The 22,528-nt window shown below is 41.9% G+C and overlaps 1 protein-coding gene across 1 annotated transcript in view; it reads right to left on the bottom strand.

Moving 5' to 3' along the window:
* LOC105805796 (engulfment and cell motility protein 1) overlaps positions 1-22,528 on the bottom strand; it is a 265,488-nt gene that overhangs the window by 232,151 nt on the left and 10,809 nt on the right. Inside the window, exons 2-3 of the mRNA XM_012638750.1 lie at positions 10,433-10,473; positions 9,382-9,454 (exon numbers count right to left, since the gene is read on the bottom strand). Coding sequence (XP_012494204.1) covers positions 9,382-9,454; positions 10,433-10,473 — 114 coding nt within the window. The remainder of the gene's footprint in view (positions 1-9,381; positions 9,455-10,432; positions 10,474-22,528) is intronic.

Below are 22,528 nucleotides of genomic sequence, written 5' to 3'. Positions count from 1 at the left end.
GCAAAAAAGTTAGCTGCCGTGTAATCATCTTGTTATAGCCTCTATCCAACAGTCAGTGGCAAACATTAAACAACATGTCATAAAACCCACTGACATCTGAGTAATAGCGGTGGCAGTCACTACCCTCCTCTCTCGAGCTCCCTCTCATTTATGGTGACTCAACTTAGGCTGCCTTTTTTCTTCATCCTGAAATAAGTATATACGTTTCCAAGTCCTCTCTGGAGGAAAAACACCAAATGATTGAAAATGATAGCTCCCATCCAACTCCCAAACTCTAATTAGAAAAATCTAAAACCACCCAAAAACAATGTTTTTAGAGACGACTTCAGAATGTCTACTGCCAATTTAGTTGGAGTCACTAAGAACAAAGGCACCAGGACAGGGGTGACGGTGTAGGGAAAGGGAATGGCTGGCTGAAGCCCAATGCCAGGGCTGGACAGCCCCTGGGGGGTCAGGACAACCAGGGGGGTTGGGGTGCATATGCACACGTGTGCACGTGCGTTTCAATTGTCACAAGTTGTGCTTGATGGGTTGAGAAAGGGCAGAGGAAGCCCAAGAGTAGTAGCTATGTTCTATCCCCGTCAACATCTCAGGAACAAAACCCAGGTGTGCTATCATCCTGCCCCTGGCACAAACCCTGCCCTTTATCTTCAACTACTGAATTGGGAAAGATCCAATATGTTCTTAACGCATTATTTTAATACTATTAATAATCTCTTGTATTCCTGACTTACAGAAACCCAAAATGTGGGGCCGAGGAGGGAAGAGAGAAACACTCTTAGTTCATGGTTCCCATGTTGTGAGCAAACTAGAAGATGACCTATTTCAAAGTGTTTTTCCTGTTCACCAAAATTGTTGCTCTCACCTTTGCTCTAAGTGGCTTGTTTTTATCCTATGTATATAGAATTCTGACTGCAAAGGGTTGCATTCAGTTGTTCCTTGGTTACTGGAAAATGTGTCATCACAGTGGAGTGTGACTATGCTAAGCTTCCCCTTCATTTAATGAAACAGGGTGTGTGGGGGTGAGGGGAGAACGCTAGCAAGCTTTCTAAGTCAGTGCCCATGTTTTCCTTCACAGAAACGCTTCAGTTTTGTATGTATTTAAGCCTACAATGCTCCCTACTCTTACGTGACGCTGCTCCCACAGAGCTGCCTGCCTGAAATAAAGAACTGAAGATGGGTGAGCCACATGGATATTAATAGATCCTAGCCCGGGGTGAAATCAAGTAAAACTCAACTTTCTCAGAATTGAACAATAGCATAATTTTGGGTAAATTATCTGTCACAAACACCATTTGGTTCTTAGAGGTCGTTATTTACTATAATGGGAATAAAAATGATAATACCGACTTTGAAATTATATCGCTGTTTGATCATCTACATGATGATGATTAGTTTGCATATTATAAAGGACCAGCGGGTCTCTACTACTCATCCCCCCCATCACTATTGCTGTGAACTGTAGACAACTTCCTACAGCTGACCAACTTCTCTGAAGTAGGTCATTTATTCTAAATAGGGGATATTTAAATCCATAGGACTCAGTTTTATATCATTTTATGAAATCTCAGAAATTTAAAAAAAAAATTGGCCAATATCCACTACAGATATTGTATGTATATGTGTATGTCTGAATGTATGTAATTATTTTGAAAAAGATACTTAACTAATTACAGGGAACTAAAAGCCAAACTAAACTTTTTAATACTGTTTTAAGACTCTAAGAGGAGCACTAAGATTCATTCATTCATTCTATAGTCCCTCCACTGTAATCTGAAAGAGTATGTGCATCTTCCAGTGATTTAATTAACCAACATCATGCACATTTTATTAAGCAACTAATTGTACTTTTTATCTTACAAAGAAAACAACATCACATAAAATCGACAAATAATCTTCAAACACCTACTACATATTATGGTCGTGGAACCATGTGAGACACATAGGTGAAGTACATAGTTTTTGATTATAAGGCACTTGGAACCCTGCTGAGGGAAAAACACAAATCAGCACACAAACAGTCCAACAATGGTACAAGGTAAACATAAAGAGGTGTAGGTCCTGATGAGCTAATACAGAAACCTAAGAGGAAAAAAAAACTCAAAAGACAGTAATTCCTATAGCAGCAGAACAGAGGGATGGCGATTTACGAGAGGGCTGAAGTAAGAAACGAATCTCCAAAACTGGGGCTAAGATTATTTTAGGCAAGAAGCCAAGGTTTCTTCCAGCTCAAACAATTTAGGATTGGTAGGGAGAGGGGTGATGGCTGTCCTGAAATGGCAGTTATTTTAATGACTGACATTGCTTCTAGGTGTGTGTTTGTCTCCAAAACACAGCTCCCTGGAGCAAAAAGTCTGTCATTTCATCTCCTTATCCTCAGCACCTAATCTAGTGCATGGAACGTAATAGGAGGGAGAGGCAGAAGGTAGGCAGAACTGAATTCCAGGTTAGTAAAGCTACAGAAGGGAGACAAAGCAAGGTATATTTGGAGAACACTAAGGCAATTGGGCTAAAATTGAGGGAATGAGAGAAAGAATAAAATTGAAACCATTCACGGAGGTGAAACTGTGACACACGTTAACTTCCGGGTTAAGTGAGGAGGTTGGACTTCACTCTCCGCATCTGTAGAAATGCATCAGAATGACGTCCCCAGCTCAGGGAGCGCACGGGAGTCTGTGCCTACACGCCAAGGAGAATCCACAACATGGTTTTTCATCTTAGGCAGGAATAAGGGGGAAGATGCAGAGTCCGCCCACATTTCCAGCGGGGAGAGCGCAAGCGTGGTACTAGGACCACCTGTGCTTGTTAAAAATGCCCGCACCCCAGCCTGGAGCTACTGAATCCAAATCTTTAGATTTGAAGCCAAGATCTAGATTTAAGTCTCAGAGTTATTGCTTTGGAAGCTGAAAATACCGTACGTGGAAATGTCACAGCTTTGCTGTCTGAAAACTAAAGCTCTGCAGAACTCTGTGAATACTGAAAACCATTGCATCGTACACTCTACACCTGTAGAAAAGTGAATTATACCTCAGTAATGATGATAAAAATACAAAGTAGAAGAGTTCATACCTTACTCAAAAGATTTTTTATGTACAAAGAATCATATGTGTCAAACTGTAAACGTAAGTGGCTCAAAAATTATATTCCCATTAATCTTTTCAAATATGACCCCTTTTAATCATTAGGCATATCAATCTAATTTACCTCTAGACTGAAAACTCAGTGGGGACAACGGCTGTGTCTTAATTATCTTCCTCACCTAGTACATGTTTAGCTGTCAAATCTGGGCAAATTAATTTCTTCCCCTTACAGCCCAATGCCCTTATACTCCAATTTATAGGAAAATATTACAGATATTTTTCTACTTATTTTCCTATGAGTATAAGTTAGAAAAAATTTATATTCTAAATTGAGAGTGTCTGAATCCTAAATTAGGTGTATCCAAAAAGGAAGTCAAAATTGGATATAAGTTAGTGTGGTAACTAGTGTGGTAAATATTCACATTTTATCAATTTGTGTAAGTCGACAAATTTATCAAGGAGGCGTCGCTTTGGAAAGAAATAAAATGAGCAGTTTTATTCAACTGCAATGTATCATTGTTGCCCTTAGCCAAGCTTTCAAGGAGGTAACCGACAGGAAGCTTTGTGTAGGCAGACATTTCAAGACCATTATCTTGTCCCATGTTCTCCTTGGAATCAAAGTGCTAGCAAGCATTTGTTGTCAATCTCTATACATATTTCAAAACACCCTTGCATGCTTTTCCTCTCCACTGTGAACTGGTTTTCTCATAGTTTTTACCATAGATTTGACTACTCTTCCAATATAGTGTATTAAGAGTAATCAGAGGGCAGTTTGCAGTCCAATCATTTGTGGTCGGGTCCAACTTAGAAACATCTCAAGCCTTCCCAATGCTCTTAGGATAAAGTTCAAAATCTTTAGAATGGCCTTAAAAAGACTTGAGAATCAAGGATTACGCAAAACTCTGCAGCCACATCTGGCCCGTCTTATCCCTGGCGCTTATCTCTAGCTCTCTGCAAGTGGCTGATCTGGCCCATGTGAAGGACTTCCCATCTATCCTCCCTCCTCTCCCCTTAGATCTCTGCCTGAATGTTACTTCCTCCAGGCTTAATTAGGTCCGGACATTCACATTTTTCCTTTATGGCACTTACGGTAATTGTAACCAATTAATTTAGGGTAAAAATTTATTTTATCTGTGGGAATCATGAGGGTCAGCGATATCCCCAGGGCTTAGCACAGCACCTGGCACATACTGGGGAATCAGTTCAAGTTTATTCTCCCGACTGCATTCCGACATGGCTTTCTTCCTCCCAGCAGGGCCATTTCTTTCTGGCCACCCTGGATTAGGAGCTGGCAGAATCCAAGACAAGCAGCCTGTCTAGGAGAGTCCAATGCTTGCCAAGCGCTGGGGACAGGCATACAAGGAGCCAACAGGGCATCCACGGAGCATAGATAACAGAAGTCAGGTTTGGTCACCAGGCAAGAAAGAAACTTGGCAAAAAAGAATTCAGCAGCAAGGCACACGTTTAACAGAGGAGACAGCAGGCAGCAGCGTCTCAGGAAGGGAAGGAGAGGTCCAAGGGGCAGCACAGAGAAATGCCTGGAGTCAGGAAACCCAAAAGAGATGAAGGGACAGGGCAAAGCAGAACACTCTTCCCCACCACTCCCGCCTACGGACAGCTGGTCCAGGAGGAGCCGCCCGGGGATGCAGGTGGGAGCATGAGCTGGTCCCCCAGGCTGGGTTGTCACTTGCTGAGGCAGCCACAGTGACCTCTGTTGAACACATCCAGACTCTTTTACCAGAGGCAGCAGCAGAAGAAATGTTGCATGGGGTATTTGGCTGAGTGAGGAAATTTGCAATTTTCCTGGGCTTGAATTTGCTCAAATTGAAACGCCCGTCCCAGAGAAAGCTCTGTGATTGAGAGTAATACAGACCAGCATGACGTGGTTTAAGGAAGGGGGCAGGGGCTGAAAAGCCACAGCAGGTCCTCTCACAAGGAGGCAAAGACAGGAAACAGGAACCAGAGCTGGAGATCAGGACCAGGGCTTCTCCCTCCCCATCGCCTCTGATCCCCTCATAGGCTTCATCACTACTTATCTCTGAGTCTCAATGCTTTCTGGAGACTGGTTTTACTCTGCTTGCTTAGGCTGAGTCTACCAAAGTGTGCTAGTTGAACTGAATTCCATACAGTAATCATGAAGTCTCTTGACCAAGGCCCAGGGTGCACATGGTCTTGTCTGCCCAGGAACTCTGGGAGGCTCAGGGGCTGGCTGAGAACCCAGAGCACTTAGGTAGTGGAAATGACAAAAATGGGTGCCCCCCAAACAAGCCCACTTCCTTGGCAAAGGTTCCTGGGGCCAGCTTTGTGGAGAGGGCTTGGATGAGGCTTAGCTTATCTCTGAGATCACAAGATAAGGAATTTATTGAAATGAGATACCACTGTTATTTCACCATACTTCATACATTCCGGGGTACGTCTTGGCAGGAAGGAACCGCGTGCCATTCTGCAGTCATTCACACAGCTTCCATCGCTCACAAGTGTATAGCTCATAGTGGCTTCTTCCACTATGCTCCATGCTTTCTGGGGACCCACCTCTCTGCACACTTAGGGTTAAGGATGACAAGGCAATTTTCCTGTTTGTCTAAAAGGAAAGGTATTAGTGCCATCACGCTACCTTAGACAGTCATACAGTCCATACCAAAGGCAAACAAGTAAAAATGCACTTTGTGGATCCCTAGTGTGTAGAAGATTACCTGCCACAACTTCCTCCAAGTTATCCTTGTAAGGAATAAGGAAGCCACAGACCAAAGCTGGTAACCAATGCTCACAGCCTGTAACTTCCTGTATTTATTTACTTGAGAATTTTAGAATCAGGATCACTGGCTTGACATCAGCAAAGAAAGGGCATCATAAACAAATCGGGACTGAGGCAGTGGGTACAGAGAGTTTCTCGAAAATAGCATAGAGAGCTTTGGAGTCAGGCCCACCTGGGTCCACGTCTGATCTGTAAGACCTACACACGTTGTTGGGTAACCTCCTCAGGCTCACTTTCCTCATTGTAAAATGAAGATAACAAGGCCTGCATCATTAGACTGTGATTAGACTGTGATGAGGGTAATAAACTAAAATGCTTAGCACTCTTTCACTAGAATTCTTACTCAAAAGACAAATTCTGCTTGAACACAATTCACTTTTCATTTTCTCTCTCTCTCTCTCTCTTTCCCAGACATCACCCTAAAATATGTAAGTTCCTGGGGCAGAATTTGAACTTGCAAATAAATGAATCTCAACTTTCTCTAAGGCATTTGCATGCTGTTGCTGAATGCTACTTAACATGATGTTTCCCCCCACTGCACTGAAAAGCCTCAGTTAATGATCCAATAAGCAAATGAAGACTATTTTGGAAAATGCGTTCTGGTAACATGAGAAAAGTAGAAGAGATGCCTTCCTGAGGATTTTAGAAGAGAAGCACAGGCATCCGTCAGCCACTAATTCTGTTAGCTTGTTAGGCCAGGGCTAGAGAATATTTTCTCTTTGAAATTACGGGTGATTTTTTGTCTTTAGCAGAAAGAGGGAGACCATCTCATATACAAGGGAAAATCAGTAACTAACAGCATGCATAAGTTTCAAAAATTAGTCACTGGTTACCATGGCGATGCAAATATTACCTAACAAGTCCCTGGGCTGTAGGTAACCAAGATGATGCTAAATGTTATTTTAAAAATGGAGAAAAAAAAGTCTCTATTTTTAGGAATACTTGCAAGGAACTAGATGGACCTAAGCAGCAGATGGAAAGCAGCACAGTTTGACCCTGTGGAGCCAGGATTTACCGTCGTCTCCTGTCCTGTGTGTGCTGAGTTCCATGTCACCCACACACACAGCTGCGCCCAGTGGCAGCTCCCTGAGGAAGAGCAATGACACTTCATTTACAAACTAAGCTATGCTTGGGAAGCTGAGTCTTCTCACTCCCTAAACTCTTAATAAAAGAACAATCTCTGCTACTGCCCGCTGAAGACAGAAGACCCGATGACAGACTCGAGTGGCCACTTTTAAACTCAACATTAAGACTTTCCTCAGGCAAAACAAGATTTCCCAGAAAATGACTATTACGATGGCCCATAAAATAATACTATTCCCCTGTTCTCAGTAGTTTGAATTTTCTTAAATTATAAAAAAGGCATAAACATTATATGATTTTTAGTAATTTTTAAGTTATCCCAAGAAACGGCAGTGAGCAAACACTCCTAAGTAGAATTTTGTGCACAACTTCAGGTCAGAGGGCACAGCGTCCTGTACACATGGGTCTCAGCTCTGTAGAAAAGAGGCCCCAGATCAGTGTTTTCTCAAGTGGTCCCTGGGTATCCATCATCAGAACTCCTTGAAAGGTTCCTTAAAAATAAAAACTCCTAGTCTATATTCAAGGCTCATGCAATCTAAAAATCTGTATTTTTAAAAGGTTCTCTATGCAATGCTTATGGTCTCTGAAGTCTGAGAACCCCCTTTTAGTAATGTGCAATAAAGTGAGGTCTCCAGACAGTGGTGACAGAAGACAGCCACTAGGGGATACATGCCAGTGCAGATTAATCACAGCCAGGACTATTCGTGACTCAGCCACTTTTTGACCACAACCCAGGGTAAAAAAAAAAAAAAAAAGTACAATCCACATTTATTACATACATGGGTATGTGAAACATTTCACAAATAACACAAGTGATATACTCTGACCTATTCCAATTTTTACTGCTCTTGCAACCAAGTGAATTGATTTCACTACTCACTAACTGGTGATGGATGAAACCACGGTGATACATTTAACTGCTAACATTTAACTTTTATTTATTTATATCCTCTTTATCTCACAAAGAATAGCATGTAACTTATACAGGTGTAGTACAAAATAAACAAAAAAAAAATCCTAAGAAAATGATGCAAAGGGAAAATAAAGACAGGAAACTAAATGTTTGTAGAATGAGTCAAAGGAATCAAAGGTAAACTTGATAAATATGACACATGCCAGGAAATCTAGTCCACTTATCAACTCTCAGCTTTCTAGCAATTGGCGTGAAGAGCAACACATGATCAGTTATAAAATTCTCAGTGTCCATTTGGGAAGAACAAACAATTTCTGAGAAGCATTTCCAGGCCTCTAGCCCACCCCCGCCACACACTCTTCAGGGTACAGCGCCTGAGTCGTGAGTGGGGGCAGGACCCTCATTACTGCCTCCACCTTCTACCTGCTTCATGGATAAAATTACAGTCACTCTAGCGACTACCCACTGGGACAAACAAAGCCTACAGGACACTGGAGCCTGAGGTCACCCGATTCTCCCTCCTTCAAGGGTACTTTGTACTCACTTCTGTTCCAGCACTGGTCACCGTGCTCCAATGACAGCTGTTCACCGGGCTGTTCCTTCCCTCCCGCCAACCCTGCAGGATTATCAGTTTCATGAAGACAATACTGGCCTATATGCATTTTGGTGAGCTCTCCCCAAAGCTGTTGCTAAACTATTCTAGAAATTTGCAAAAGACAAAATCATAGCAGCACGAAGATCTAAATTTTCTTCTTGTAGAATCAAATATGAGGCATTAATCTAACCATGTACCCTCTATGGGATTCAGTTTCTTATCTGTTAACCAAAGCCAATATTTCTACAGCCTGGGTTAGTCTTGAGGAAGAAATCAACAAAGAGATGTAATATGCATGGCTCAGTTCCTGGCACATAGCAGGTCCTCAATAAATGCTATAATAGTTTTCCCTTCCTCTATCAGGGATCTCTTAGATATTAATTTGACTTGCTCCTAGGGCCACTGTAGTCTTCATGAATCCCTTTGTCCCCACTGAGCTCACTAAAGAGAGTGAAAATCACCCAAGAAGAAGGCAGCGTTGCCAAGAGCCATAGAACACTCTTAGTGCCTACACAATGCCACATTTGAAAAGGTTTCTTGTCATTGTTTCAATTACTTTCAGCAAGGGTTAGAGTCTACACACTGGGGGGAAAAATCTGAGAAAGGACAGCTCAACTAAGTCATTAAGTATCAAATATTATAAACCATTATAAACCAAACTCTTTAACCAAGCAATAAGAAAGAGAGGTAATTAACATGTTCACTGTTAGAAGGCAAATGTAATTACTAAACAGAACTGATTCTTGGTCTTCACTCTTGAACAAGCTAAATATTGTCTTGTGGATACTCAAGTAGCAGTAGGCAATCGTTTGCTTTGCAGGCCCTATTTGCATGGACAGTAGAGACGAAAAATTTAGTTAGACTAGCACGTCTAGTCATGAATAGAGGAAACATCAGTCATGCTGTACTTTCCTTCCGTACAAGTGTCCCAGATTAAATGATGTGGTTGACCTACCTTTTCTGTGATATAGAAGTTTGAACTATCAGCATGCTGCAGTGCAAAATATTCATGGTTGGCAAGAGACCACCTTAAAAATACAAGCATAAACTAGTTAGAAGAACAAAAGTGGTCATTTTCATTTTCATAGTTTAATAGGGTTGGATGAATTAAGCACCCTATGATTGGACTTGGGCCAGTCCCAACATATACTACCATGCAGTTCCTCAAGGAAAATGACGTCAGCCGACCTTTCACTACCCTGAGACCAATCATCTCCTATGTCAACAGCCTATGTCACCTCTCAGCATCTCATCTTCAAGGTTTGGGGTGGGGGATTTAAACAGAAATCATTACATTCCTCCTTATTTTAAAGGACTGAAGCAGACGGAGGAAAACAAATGAAATGCATGCAATTTACATTTCTGGCAATTGGCACAATTCAATTGTCTCTGTATTCTATCATTCCCAATCAGTATAGCTGATGCAGACCGGAACATTCCAATGAAGTATCCCAGGCCTTATATAAATCCAGGTAATACTCTATCCACAGTTCTACTTCAAAAGTAAAAAAATCTCATGCAACTGCCATAGGTGTATTAATATTTCCTTTGCATTGGTTAGAGCAGCCAAAGGCAGGTAGGAAAGCCACAATGGCGTGAAACTCCACGGGACAGCCCAAGTGCCCCCTGACTTATCTTCTGAATCTTTCGTCTTCACTGAGGACCTGAGTGGTCCTCTCAGTTTATACCAGATGAAGAGTATATTTCACTTCAGGAGGCTTTAGACTGCTCCCTGCTGGGTAGGACAAAAGAAACACAACTTCCTAAAATAAATAAAACTAACCTCACCATACACGTACTGGCCATTTCAGACTTTCTGCTCTTTGAGGAAGAATGATCAATTTTGGTGGAAAGGGTGTGCAACTCTTACACAGTAATTCTTAGTGACTTTGGACAGGTCAAGAAGTATCTTACAAATAGTATTTTATCATTCCACTGGAAATATATTATTTGCCTGTCAATTTTATAGACTGGAATGCCTAAGGAGACTCCTGAGTAACACTTACCCATCACAGACTTCCTTTATTATTGCAGACAGTGGTTTTTTCTGCAAAATAACAAAAAAGGAAATACTGTTAGTTTCATTTCATCATTTTAAATTAAAAAAAGAAACATCAGCCTAATAAAAAGCTAAGCAGTTTAAAATTTACATTTGTTATTCTTAGTTGTTGTCAATGAGTCTCTGAGTTATCTCAAGGTAACAATCTACCAACTGTCACCAGCGAATTTATTAATGATGCATTACCCTTGTGGTTCTTTTTCTATACTTAGCATTATTAGGTTGAACAAAATATGCATCATATTTAATTTAGCCACATTAAAATCAGAATGAAAATATAGCTTTGTTCAAAGATCTCACAGACAACAGAAGCCCGCGAGCCCGAGTCAAAACCAGAATTCCTCAGGAGTGGTACATGAAACAGACAAGCAGCAATTTGGTTTTATGCAAACAGGCTTGGATTCATGATATTTTTATGACAATGTGTGGCAAATGGAATATGAGTCGTTGCGAAATTGTTCCTTACAAAGTGCACAGAAGTCTTCCCCCAACCATGGCCCCAATAAATGCCAATTGCAGCGGCTTGAGCCAGACACACTCAAGTAATGTGACCATGGCACCATGTGCCGCGGTGTCAACTGGCTGACTACAGCTGTGCTGTCCTGCCTAACAGCCACAGTTGTGCTCCGCCTGCCCCCCAGATAGAAGGAATGCAGCAGAGAGACACAGCAGCTCTCCCAGAGATGTCGAAACTCTTCCTGTTTTGGATGCAAACAAGACTTTGTCTGTCTCCTAGGGTGGGGAGTAGCGTGTCAACCAAAAGAACAAATCACAGACAAGAAATGAATGGGGAAGACAGGAAGAGAAATCAGAGGAGCACAATACATGGCCCTGGACTTTCAAATACCACCATAAAACAAAGCTGTCTACATACAAGCAAGTTCTCCGCCTGTCCCTTCAGGGTGTGGTGTCCAGACAGAGATTCTGAATCACGCAGACCTGGTTCAAATCCTGGCTCTGCCAACTCTTCTGCAGTGTGACCTACAATGGCCTTCATTTGCTGAATCTCAACTAGTTTATCTGTAAAATGGGGATAGGACCTACCCACCCTTCAGGGCTGTTATGAAAGTCAAATCATATTAAATGAAATAAGAATTAACACAAAGGGCAAAAGACTGCAAAAAGTGGTTAGGACTCCTGAAAGAGTTGTGTTTCCTCCTGGCCTTCCCGCCCTTGGACGTGACGCTAAGCCTGAATTTTGATCACTGTACTCCTGGTCCTCTCTAAGGGCCTTTCTCACCCCTGCTGAAGTCTCCATATCAGTGTGCAGTGTCCCTCCAGTGACCTCCCTCCCACTGGAGCTCCAGCCCCTATGGCTATGTCCGCCACCTTGTGTTCAGAAGAATGTCTCCTCTGCCTACAGCTATAAATGCAGGTGGGGGAGAGGGGAACCTAGAGGCACTGAGGAGCGGGAAGATGGTGCGGCTATTCCTGGCACCCCAGTCGGTGTCCCCTTTGGAATAAGATTAGAAATGGGCATTGGGTTCTGCGGTGCAGTTAAAAATTACGCAAGTCCTAGGCCTTTGCAAGAATGTGTCCACTGTTCGCGGCTTTAGCTGCGAGCTGGTGGGTAAATGTGTTCTCAAAAGTAAATGACAAAGTAATGTCAGGAGCAAAACTTTTCCCATAAGAGGAGGATTTTGCACTTCAGCTGCCAGAGAGCCCTCCAGGCTATGGATATGTGATGAAGACTTATCAGACAGTCTCCTGTCCCCAAATCTTACTACTCGCACTCTCGGAACTGAAATATAAGTAAAGGGCCAAGTTTTACTTTTAAAATACACTGAAACAACAGACAAAACCCAGAAGGTACTGTCGAAGTAGGAGAAGGCATCTATAGCAATTATTCCGAGATTTTGACATTTTAGCTGAAGTCTCTTAGAGGAATTACTTGGACTTTAATTGTGGTCTGGTTCATAGATTCAGAATCAAGTTTTAAAAGATAGAAGACTCTGGGGTACTATTATATCTAGAACATTCTGAAGTTGGATATATGAAAGGAATAAAGACCATAGAAGCACAAAGCTTAGTGACTTAATAGAGAAAGATGAAAGAAGAGCTCTAAACCACAGAGGAAAAGGAATCATGGTTAACTGAACACCCAAAATGCAGCCTCGCCAATTACAGTGAATGTTATGTAAGGACGGGGTGAGCCTCTCCATTCTTCCCTCTACCCCAATCAAATGTGAGCCCCCCGCCCAAACCCTATTTCCAATGACCTTTCCACTGTTCTCACCTTCCTCTTCCTGTCCACCTTGTTTAACACTGTTATTATTCCTTTCTTCTTGAAACCCCCTTTCCAGAGCTTCTATGATATTGCAAATTTCCTTCATTCTCCTACACGTATAACCAACCCTTGAATAAAGTCCAGGAAATCCTTCCTAGTTCCTCTTTTACCTCCAGCTTCCTAACTCCAAATGTCTGCTCTTGTCTTCTCTGCTTTACTTTACAAAAGGTGGCCTTACTATTAATAATAACCTACCAAACAGAGGAAAATAGCCTATTTAACAGAAAATGAGGGAAATAAACTCACAGCACATAATCCTCCCTTTGAAGAAGAAACTCACAGCATAACTACCCCCCTTCGTTTTGTTTAATTAAAACACCTGACGCCTAAATCGTTATCTCTAAAAGTTGTTTCTCAGCCTTACAGAGAGCCCCGAGCGGACAGCAGGGGTGTGAGTTCTCCGCTCCAGCTCTCTGCCCCAGCTCCTGCCAGGACCACTCACGAGGACTCAGATAAGCTGGCCTCACAGAAAAGGAAAAAAATAGAGAGCAACTGCAACAGCTTCACTGCCGCTTCTGCTATCAGTCTGCTAAAGCAGAGGGGAAAAGAAGCCATTTTTACCCTTTACAACTCCAAACAACTTTCCGTCAGGCGCCCGGCACTTTCACTCCTAATTCGTGTGCTGTGGCCACTCCCTTCCTTCTCCCTCTCTCTTTCTATCCCTCTATCTCCTTCCTTCCTTCCTTCCTTCTTTCCTTCCTTCCTTCCTTCCTTCCTTCCTTCCTTCCTTCCTTCCTTCCTTCCTTCCAATAAACTTTCTTTCCTAAAACTATTCTACTCCTGGTGTGAAAACTCTTACTCTAACCCATACAGTGAGCTCCTCCTGAGGTCCCTACTCTAACACTTAACTGGCCGGTTCCTCAGGGATCTCCCTGACTTCAACTGCCCTAAGTCTGCCATCAGGCCCCAAACACTGTCTTACAAATCTCTGACAGTTTGTTAGACAGAACATTTTAACTGTCCTTCTGACAATTTATTAAATGTGCAAACCAAAACCATCATTCTCACATTCCCTGCCCTCCATCCACCCAATAGCATAAACCCCTGGGACCCCCCCACCCCACCCCACCACGACTTCTCTGCTCTTCTCTGCTCTCTTATGGCACCACCGCTGCCCAGGAGTGCCACTGGTCTGCGTTTCTTCACTCTTCAGACATAGCGTGCTACCAGCTTACACAGGTTTTTCCTCCGTGACGTCCAGAGCATGCCTTCCCACCTCCTACCGGCTCTTCTCAACTCCTGACTCTCCTCATTCCAACTCCTGCCAACAGATGGGTCTCCCAACAGACTCGCCAATCTCATCACCCTTCATTCGCTCCCCTCACCCCAGCACCTTTCCTGAGCACCAGCCCATCATTAATAGCTACTCACCATGAATGTCCAAATGCTCCACTGACAAATCAACACAGACTCATCTTCCATTAGTTCCTGTACTCAACTTGCCTACCTCAAGCAGTTCTTTATCCTGTTCTGCGACATACACATTTGCAAGACACTAAGTCTCATCAGTACATCCTCCACAGCCTCTCTCCCCTCTATCCTCTCCAGGACCTTCCTACCACCCGTGTTGCCAGGCTCCACCACCAGAGCCCTGCAAGGAAGTCCACAGCTCCAGTCTCTCTCTCTCTCCAATCCCCACATCAAGGAGAACTAGACAAAATTAGACTTTCACCACAGATTTGGTTCATGTCACTCTTTTGCTCCAATAAACTCCACGGATCCCCAGTGGCCATTATCTCTAAAATGTAAATCCCTTAACTTGTTGGCCAAGGCCTTCCGCGATCTGGTCTCAAGCAATTCCACTATTCTGTACACATTCCCCATGCTTATGGATTTTGTCGGTGATGCACACACACACACAAAATCCAATCCACACTTTCATTTATGCCATTCGCTCTACTGAAATGTCCCTCTCTTTCTTTCTGTTCCTACTCTTACACTGAGCTCTTACTTATCATTTAATATCCATGTCAAAGCCACTTCCTCTAAGCAGATGCCCCCTGTAGCTCCCTGAATAGAGGTAATTACTTGCTGTCTGTACTTAGCACACTAAATGAATCACTCCTGAGGACTTTGCATATCTATCTAATCTCCTGTCCTTTGAGAACAAGGTGTCTTAATTCATCTCTGTAACCTCCCCACCCCTCAGTGCTAGTTACCAGGATATGTAGGTGTTAACAGGATCTAACAGGAGACTCAATATATTTCTGTTAAGTGTAAAATCTACACATTCACTAACTTTCCTTCATAAAACAACAAAAAGGCATGAATATAAAGCAAACTATTTTGAAGGATAGCACATTTCCCACTTCCTACCGTGTAAACCACTGCTGGGTGGCTCTGAGCAGCTGCTGGCCCGATGCTGTTAGGCATGTGAAAGCTGTCACTACTCCCTCCCTGCACAGAACCATTCCCGTAGGAGTTAGGCGATTCAGGCGCTAGAAGAGCACTGAGTAAGCGAGCGAAGAAGAATGTAATTCAACAGATGATAAAACAGGTATCAGTCAAATGAGTCTCGCCATCAGTAAGAAGGATCAAACATGCCCTCATAAGCAGACAAGGCTGACCCAGATACCCTGAGTAGAAAACAATAGTCTGGTATCACTGTTTTTCTTACTTCCTGTAGAAAGTGCTCAGTGTGGCATGAGCTCATTGCCAGAGCAATAAATCCCAAGGCAATACTCTCTTCTCTCCCTATTCCTTAAAGTGAGTGTTGGTACTTTGCTTCCCTTTCTCTACTCTTTCTCCGTTGCCTTTGGCAAGATGCCGGAATCACTAATTCCTGAATCCACGCCTCCTACTCTGCCTTTCTCTAGGTCTGCTCCTGCATAACCCCATGTGCAGAGCCATGAATCACGTGGATGCCCTGCCACCCCTCCAAATGTAACACTTCTTCTTTCTTACTAAACCAAATTCTCCTTTTGCCTTCCTTTTATCTCTTAAAAAACATGATCATTCTCCCACTCAGGGTACAAGTTCTCTTAAGCCATCAGAGAACCTCCCCCAGGGAGTCCTGGTTGTTTATTTAGGAGGTGGCCGGTCCAGCTTGCCAGGAGGCTCTTTCCCCAGCTGTCAGTCCTCATCAGAGCACTGGCAGCCCCTGGCTGTTCAGCCACCTGTTCCTGCCTGTTGGCCAAGGCACCTGGCTTAGGGACTTTACTCAGCCCAAATGCTCACCTTGGAGCTCTCAAGTCTGTTGCTGCCCACATTTCTGCTTTGACACTGGCCTACTGAGGCTGGCAGCAACCCCCGCCATGTTGCCCACACACCTGTTAGCAACTATGCCGCGTGGGTGTCAGCTCTCAGCTCTGACATCCACTTCTGAGGCCCATGCCTGCCCCCAAATGGGCATCACCCAGCAAAGAAAGCCTGGCTCCACTGCAAGTTTTTCATTTCAAATGTTTTTCATGACACGGGAGAAACAATGCTCATGAGAGGGTAAGAGGTGACCACACACCAGAAAAGTTTTTAGAATGATGAATTTTTATCAACTACTTGCTTTTCTCTATGTTCCCTCGACGACAAGCTCTTGAACGACTTAGAAAAAGACTAGCCGGGATCGAATCCTAGCTTCCACTGTCCCTCGCTTTGGAACCTTAGGCTTATTACCTCTCTCAATGCTTCCATTTTCTCTTTGTGTCGTGAAGATTAATTGAGATAATGATGTAAAATCCTTGAAATAGTACCTGGCACATAGTAAGACATTATATAAATATTACCTATAAATAGGTTCTTTCATTTCTTATATCCTCTGTTTAAATACTTTACAGGTACTTAAAAAAAAAAAAAAACAACTGCTGGTTAAAGAAATTACATCAACAAATGAATGAATATCCAATTCTTCCTTCTTCCTTAAAGTGACTCAAGCCCTCACTGCTGCCTTTGGCACTTCCTCATCCTGTTCTTTATTCTTAAACTCGTTTTTGTGTATTTTGCCAACTACATTGCACTTGCTTTGGAGGCACAGACTGCCTGAGAGACACTGTCACCTCCCAGGCGTGTGGCTGTCGGGACCTCGTAAGGCCTGCTATTAATGAGTGTGATTAAGAACACATCTTCCTTTTTCAGACTTCTAGCTTCTTTCCCTTTTTTCTGGTCTCTTTCTGACTGCTACTGAGGCTCAGGGGAGCAGCTAAAGATGGAACAGCGAGAGGAAGACAGAAGCAACCCCCAAGCCCCATCACTCATCTGCCCTCCCATTTGGCCACCATCTCACTGTCCTCTAATTGCAAAACACTTTTCTACAAAGACTTATTAAAGTTTTCTGTCCTATACTATGAAAAAGTCTTTCTCCAGTGCTTTAAAAAATCTGCCAGATGCTTTATTCTGACACTTTGAGGTGGAACAACACAGCACTTGGGATTTTACTTTGCTTTTATAGATGGAAATTCATTGAACATATTCTGCTCAGCAGTTATGAGTAATGTTGGCCCAGGAAGAAAAGAAGAGCAGCTTCCAAATGTCAGGACACCACTGAGAAAGGATACGCATGTTGACTACAACTGGTACAATATGACTTGGAGAAACTTTAATGTGCAGTAACCCATCCAGTTCCCAGAGGTGCCTCATGACATTGTGTCAATGACACCATCACTTTCTAACGGTTTTATTCTTCCTCCAATGGTCCTAGTGACTACTCTCCATACTTCTGAGCTATACACTTTTAGCGCAGAGGAATCTGACGTGTTCCAAGAAGCGTGTGTGCACACTCTGTTTTCCTAATAGCAGCCTGAGAAATATGAAAGATAATGACAAAACCATACTTTCTTGAGGCAAGTTCAGCTGGTTCTTGGAAAGCAAGGATTTTGAGAACAGGTGCAATGCAAATCACTGACACATGATTCCAGTAATTATCAAAATTGACAAAGGGGGCTCAAAACAAACTCTCTGAAATATTAGAAACGTGTATCACATTAATTTTCAAAATTGAAAGATGACAGGCTCTGCTACCTTTTTCCTGAAAAACGATGATTTGTTTTGAAAATGGTTTACTAAAAATGACTTGTTTCAAACTTCATGAAACTAATTGGATATGAGATTTTACAAGATAAAGTACAATCTTTGTGTCATAGACATTACTAAACTACGAAGATAAGCAGACATAAATAAGTATGCCGAATGTACTGGTGGGTTAAAGACAAGCAGACATACCTTCTCTTTTAGATACTCTAACATGCTTCAGCTCAGGAGAAATTGTATTTCCCTTCAATTGGAAGGAAAACTGCAATTTTAGGAAATGACAGAAATATAGAGATGAACAATACAAAAATAAAGCACCACTTGTATTAATTATTATCTTTTGTGATTCTCCTTCCTGGTTCCTGATCATCTTACTGTATATTGTTTAATATCAATGTTGCCATAGATATAAAAAACAACTTTTTCCCCAAGTTTCATTATCTCAGACAGCAACAACCAATTTCCTTTCTCTCAACCTCCCTTAATATCAGTATTGTCCAAGAAGTATTAATACTTCCAGATGACTCTAGATCCATAGAAGGCCATTTCACTCCACCACACCCTTGCAATCAAGTGTTCTCTATTATGTGGAAATGAATGATTCACACTGTGAATCAATTTAGGTCTTACGGTCTGCCTACCTTCACCCAGGTGAAATAATCTAACTTATGTGTGTCAAATGCACATAGGGAAGATTAACCATATATATGTGCATGGTTCAAAAATAAAAAGTCAGGCAGGCTCAGTAGGATAAGTAGAAATGACTGTCAACCCTGATGGATAGGAAATAGATATGAGAAAGTCAGATAAGCTCTGAAGACAAACTAGGGTTCAGGTTCAATTTAAACACAGGAGCGTGAAGGTTCATCAGCTGCAAAGAAACTGAGATTGGAAGGAAGACAGCAGCCAAAAGAACACTGAAAGGAACTGGTGACAAAGGAAGTATGAAGAAGTAAGTTCACATTTTTCATTTAGTTTTTTTTCCCGTTTTACTTTTTGTCTCTCTTCACTACACAGTTGGTCTGTGTGTGTGTGTGAGTGGATACGCCAGTGCTAATGCTTCCTTCTTTCCTGAGTGGTAACGAATGTGCTGAGACATCTGCTGGCAGGTAGTAGAGGGACCTAAGGTGGCTTCCAAGTCTCAAATATATGTCCCATTATTGTGATGGTGACAACAGCGAGGCCGAACCAATAAAACAGGTTTTTCAAGCAGGATCTGAAATAAGCAAACAATCGCCAAACCTCACACTCTTTCTCCAAACTCCCCTACCTTTAGCATATTGTCAACCCAGACTTTTATTATCAATCATTATTTGGCCAGCCCTTCTGATAATGATAAAACAGTGTAGTAACAGCTACTATTTATTGAGTGAGCACCATATACTCCCTACAAGATGACATTACTAAGTCTATTTTACTAGAAAATTATAATATATGAAGATCTTGAGATGTTAAGTAACCAGCTCAAAGCTTCACAGCCTATGTGACAAGAGTTGGAATCTGAACCCAGTCTTGTTTAATTCCAGAACCCTTGCTCTTTAACTCTATGCCAAATCTACAGAGTCCTCACAACATGAACAACAAGCCCAAGTGCCCGGAGCTAAGACCTGAGGGAGGAGTGCTGGAACTTTGGGGGTTTTTGTCCCTGGCACACAGTAAAGTCATGATACATGTTATTAATATTTAAAGCACAATGTTTTAGCACTACCATAAGAATAGTAGATGATCCTTCCTCAAGCATTATCCACATGAATTACAAAGTCTTAAGTTAACACTGATACTACTGATACCAACTACTCTTCCAATGGAAGAACCCTCACTGTTCCAGCTCACTTTCGATGCCCAAATCAGCACGTCCAACGCCAATTCCTCTGTAGTAACTTCTGTCTCAGACCATTTCAACTTGAGCGTATGTCTTTCCATAACCTCAGACTCACATCTTCTCCCAAACTCTCTCCTTCCCAATTGTCAACTTTAATTCATCTTCCTCTAGTTTGCCAGAATGTAAATGTGCAACCAACAGTACATCTTCCCCTTCCTTCACATTGTTATCTGTTCCCAGTCCAGCCAGTTCATTCAGGAGTGATTTTCAAAACTGTCCTCTTTATCCTGCCTGCCGGTACAGAGAAACAATTCAAAGTCTGTGCTATTTGGATTGCCTAAGGCATTTTCAGTTGAAGGTACAGCAGAAATACAAAGGGAGAGCTAAAGGGTTGTTCATATTGCATAGGGAGGAGTCTACAACTTCAAGTGAATGAAAAAGCAGAGGCTAAAAAAACAAGCTAGAAGCAAAAAACGCCTAAGTCCTATAGACAAATCTTTTTAGTCTTTTTTTATTTATAATTGACAAACAATAATCACACATATTTATGGGGTACAAAGTGCTATTTTGATACATGTGTACATTTCTGAAATGATCAAATCAGAGTAATTATCATATCCAGCAAATATTTATCATTTCTTTGGGGTTAGAACATTTAAAATTCTCTTTTTGCTATTCTGAAATACAACGACTTTTAAAGATTTGGACCCATCGTAGGTTTCTAGACAGGGAAGTGACATACAATAGGGGATTACACTGGAGGCTAAGAGCCCAGTTACGTGGACCAATTAGCCAATGTATCAAAACCCAAAGGAAATATGAAAGGAGGTCCAACCATATTGACAACTGATCTATTTTCCTGTAACCTGTAAGGTTTCCTGTAAGGTTTCCATAAAGAATGTGTATCCCCCTAAATATTCCTCTACTGATATTTTTTATCTTCGTAGATGTCACCATGATCTGTCCAGTTGTTCATATAAGAAATTTTGGAATCATCCTTGAAACCTCACTCTATCTTACCCCCTGCATATAATCAATCATCAATTTCCTGTCAAATTGATCTTCCCGTATGTCTTAATGAGAAATACATCTAACTTCTTTCCATCTCTCCTGTCATCATCCCAGGTCATGGCATGGTCATCTCTTGATTGCGCTACTGCAAGAGCAGTCTAGCTAGTATCCATTATTCCATTTTACTTCTCACGAAACAATTCTCAAATTGGGACCTTCTAAAAGTAAAAATCATCATGTCACTGCCCAGCTTAGATACCTTCCATTTCTCAGTCTCTTGGACACAGTATTAAGTCCACATTGTGGGTATGGGCTCACCCAACCAGTCAAATCCAAAGCCCCTGTTCTTTCTCATTGATGAATTTTTTTTCAATTCCAGAAGGGTAATATATTAGCCAGGATCTCTTTATATGTTACCTGTCCACCATTTGTTCCCTTCTTTATTTACGGAACTTCCAGTTAGACATAGGTTGGAACTTCTTGATTTATCCTTTTCAGCACAGCTTGGCATTTGTATTTATTATTCCTTTATCTTTTAGGCTATGTTCTGGATGAATCCCACATTTTCATTTTCCAGTTTATCAATTCTCTCATTAGCCAAATCTACTCTAGAGTTACTCTGTCTATATGTTTATTGTTTTTATTTTTCTGTTGGCAGGGAATTTTTTTAATTTTATTTATTCTATGTATACAGTTGTCCCCTCTTATCCAAAGGGGATGTGTTCTAAGACTCCCAGTGGATGCCTAAAACCTCAGGTAGTACCAAACCCAACTGCTATCAATCAGAACATGTTTCTGTTTGTGTCTTCCACCCACACGTGTAACGCCTCTTCCATTTTAACTAAGCACTTATCTTACACTATGGCCATAACTCTTGCAGCTTGAGGTTCAACAGCAAAACTAGCACTAATTTCTTTTTCGTTCCTCACAATTTCACAAACAGAAGATCTTAGTAACTTCAGCAAAGAATTTTTTTCCCTTTCCTTATTAAGTCAAGAACTTTAACGTTTTCATTTAAAGGAAGCTATGGCTTCTCTTGGCCATATCCGAATTATCAGCATCACTACTCTCGTACTTTGGGGCACTCTGGTGATCTGAACACAAGCACTGCCATACCACAATAGTTGATCTGATAACCAAGATGGCTACTAAGAGACTAACAACTAGGTAGCATGTATAGTGTGAATAGGGTGGACAAAGGGATGGTTTAAGTCCCAGCAGGATGGAGAGGGATAGTGTAAGATTTCATCACACAACTCAGAACAGCCTACAATTTAAAACTTTGTTTATTTCCAAAATTTTCCATATAATATTTTGGACTTCGGTTGACCAGGAAAAGCAAAACCACAGATAAGGGAGGAAAAATTAATACTATATTTTTCATTTCTAATATTTCTAATTGGTTCTTTCTCATGTCCATTTGTTCTCAATTAATACCTGCCTACTTTGTATTCATAATCTCCTGTTTGTATAGATGTTGTTCTCTCACTTTTGAAGTTCTCCCTGTAAGGACAGTCAACACACACTGATGTTTAAGTTCCCCCTTGCTCTCTGCACTCCTCCACACTGAGGCCCAGCGACAGCAGCAGCAGATGGGGCAGAAACCAGATGTGGGCACGTTTTTTGTGATAACTGACTAGATAGAAAAGCTGAGGGAGAGAAGAGGGTCTAGGAAGACACACGGTTTCAGCTTGAGCAAACTGGGTGTGTGCTCACACCTATAACCAAGAAAAGGAAAACATGAAGAGAAAAAACTGCACAGGTTTGGGGCCGGGAGGAGCAAAAAGGACTGTTTTGAATACATTGAGTTCGAGGTACAAGAAACGTCTAGATGGGCAAGGCAAATAGGCAGATGGGCAGTTGCTCATGCAGGTCAGGAGGTCAAGAAAGAAGTGACGGTCAGAAATGATGAGCATCTTATGACAATGAGGCCAATAAATCCAAACAGATCACTACAAACCTGT

The sequence above is a fragment of the Propithecus coquereli genome, unplaced genomic scaffold, assembly GCF_000956105.1.
Source record: "Propithecus coquereli isolate 6110/MARCELLA unplaced genomic scaffold, Pcoq_1.0 Scaffold134, whole genome shotgun sequence".
In the NCBI taxonomy this organism is placed as follows: domain Eukaryota; kingdom Metazoa; phylum Chordata; class Mammalia; order Primates; family Indriidae; genus Propithecus; species Propithecus coquereli.
Note: the sequence above shows the minus strand (reverse complement) of the source record. Positions and strands in the feature narration are given on the sequence as shown.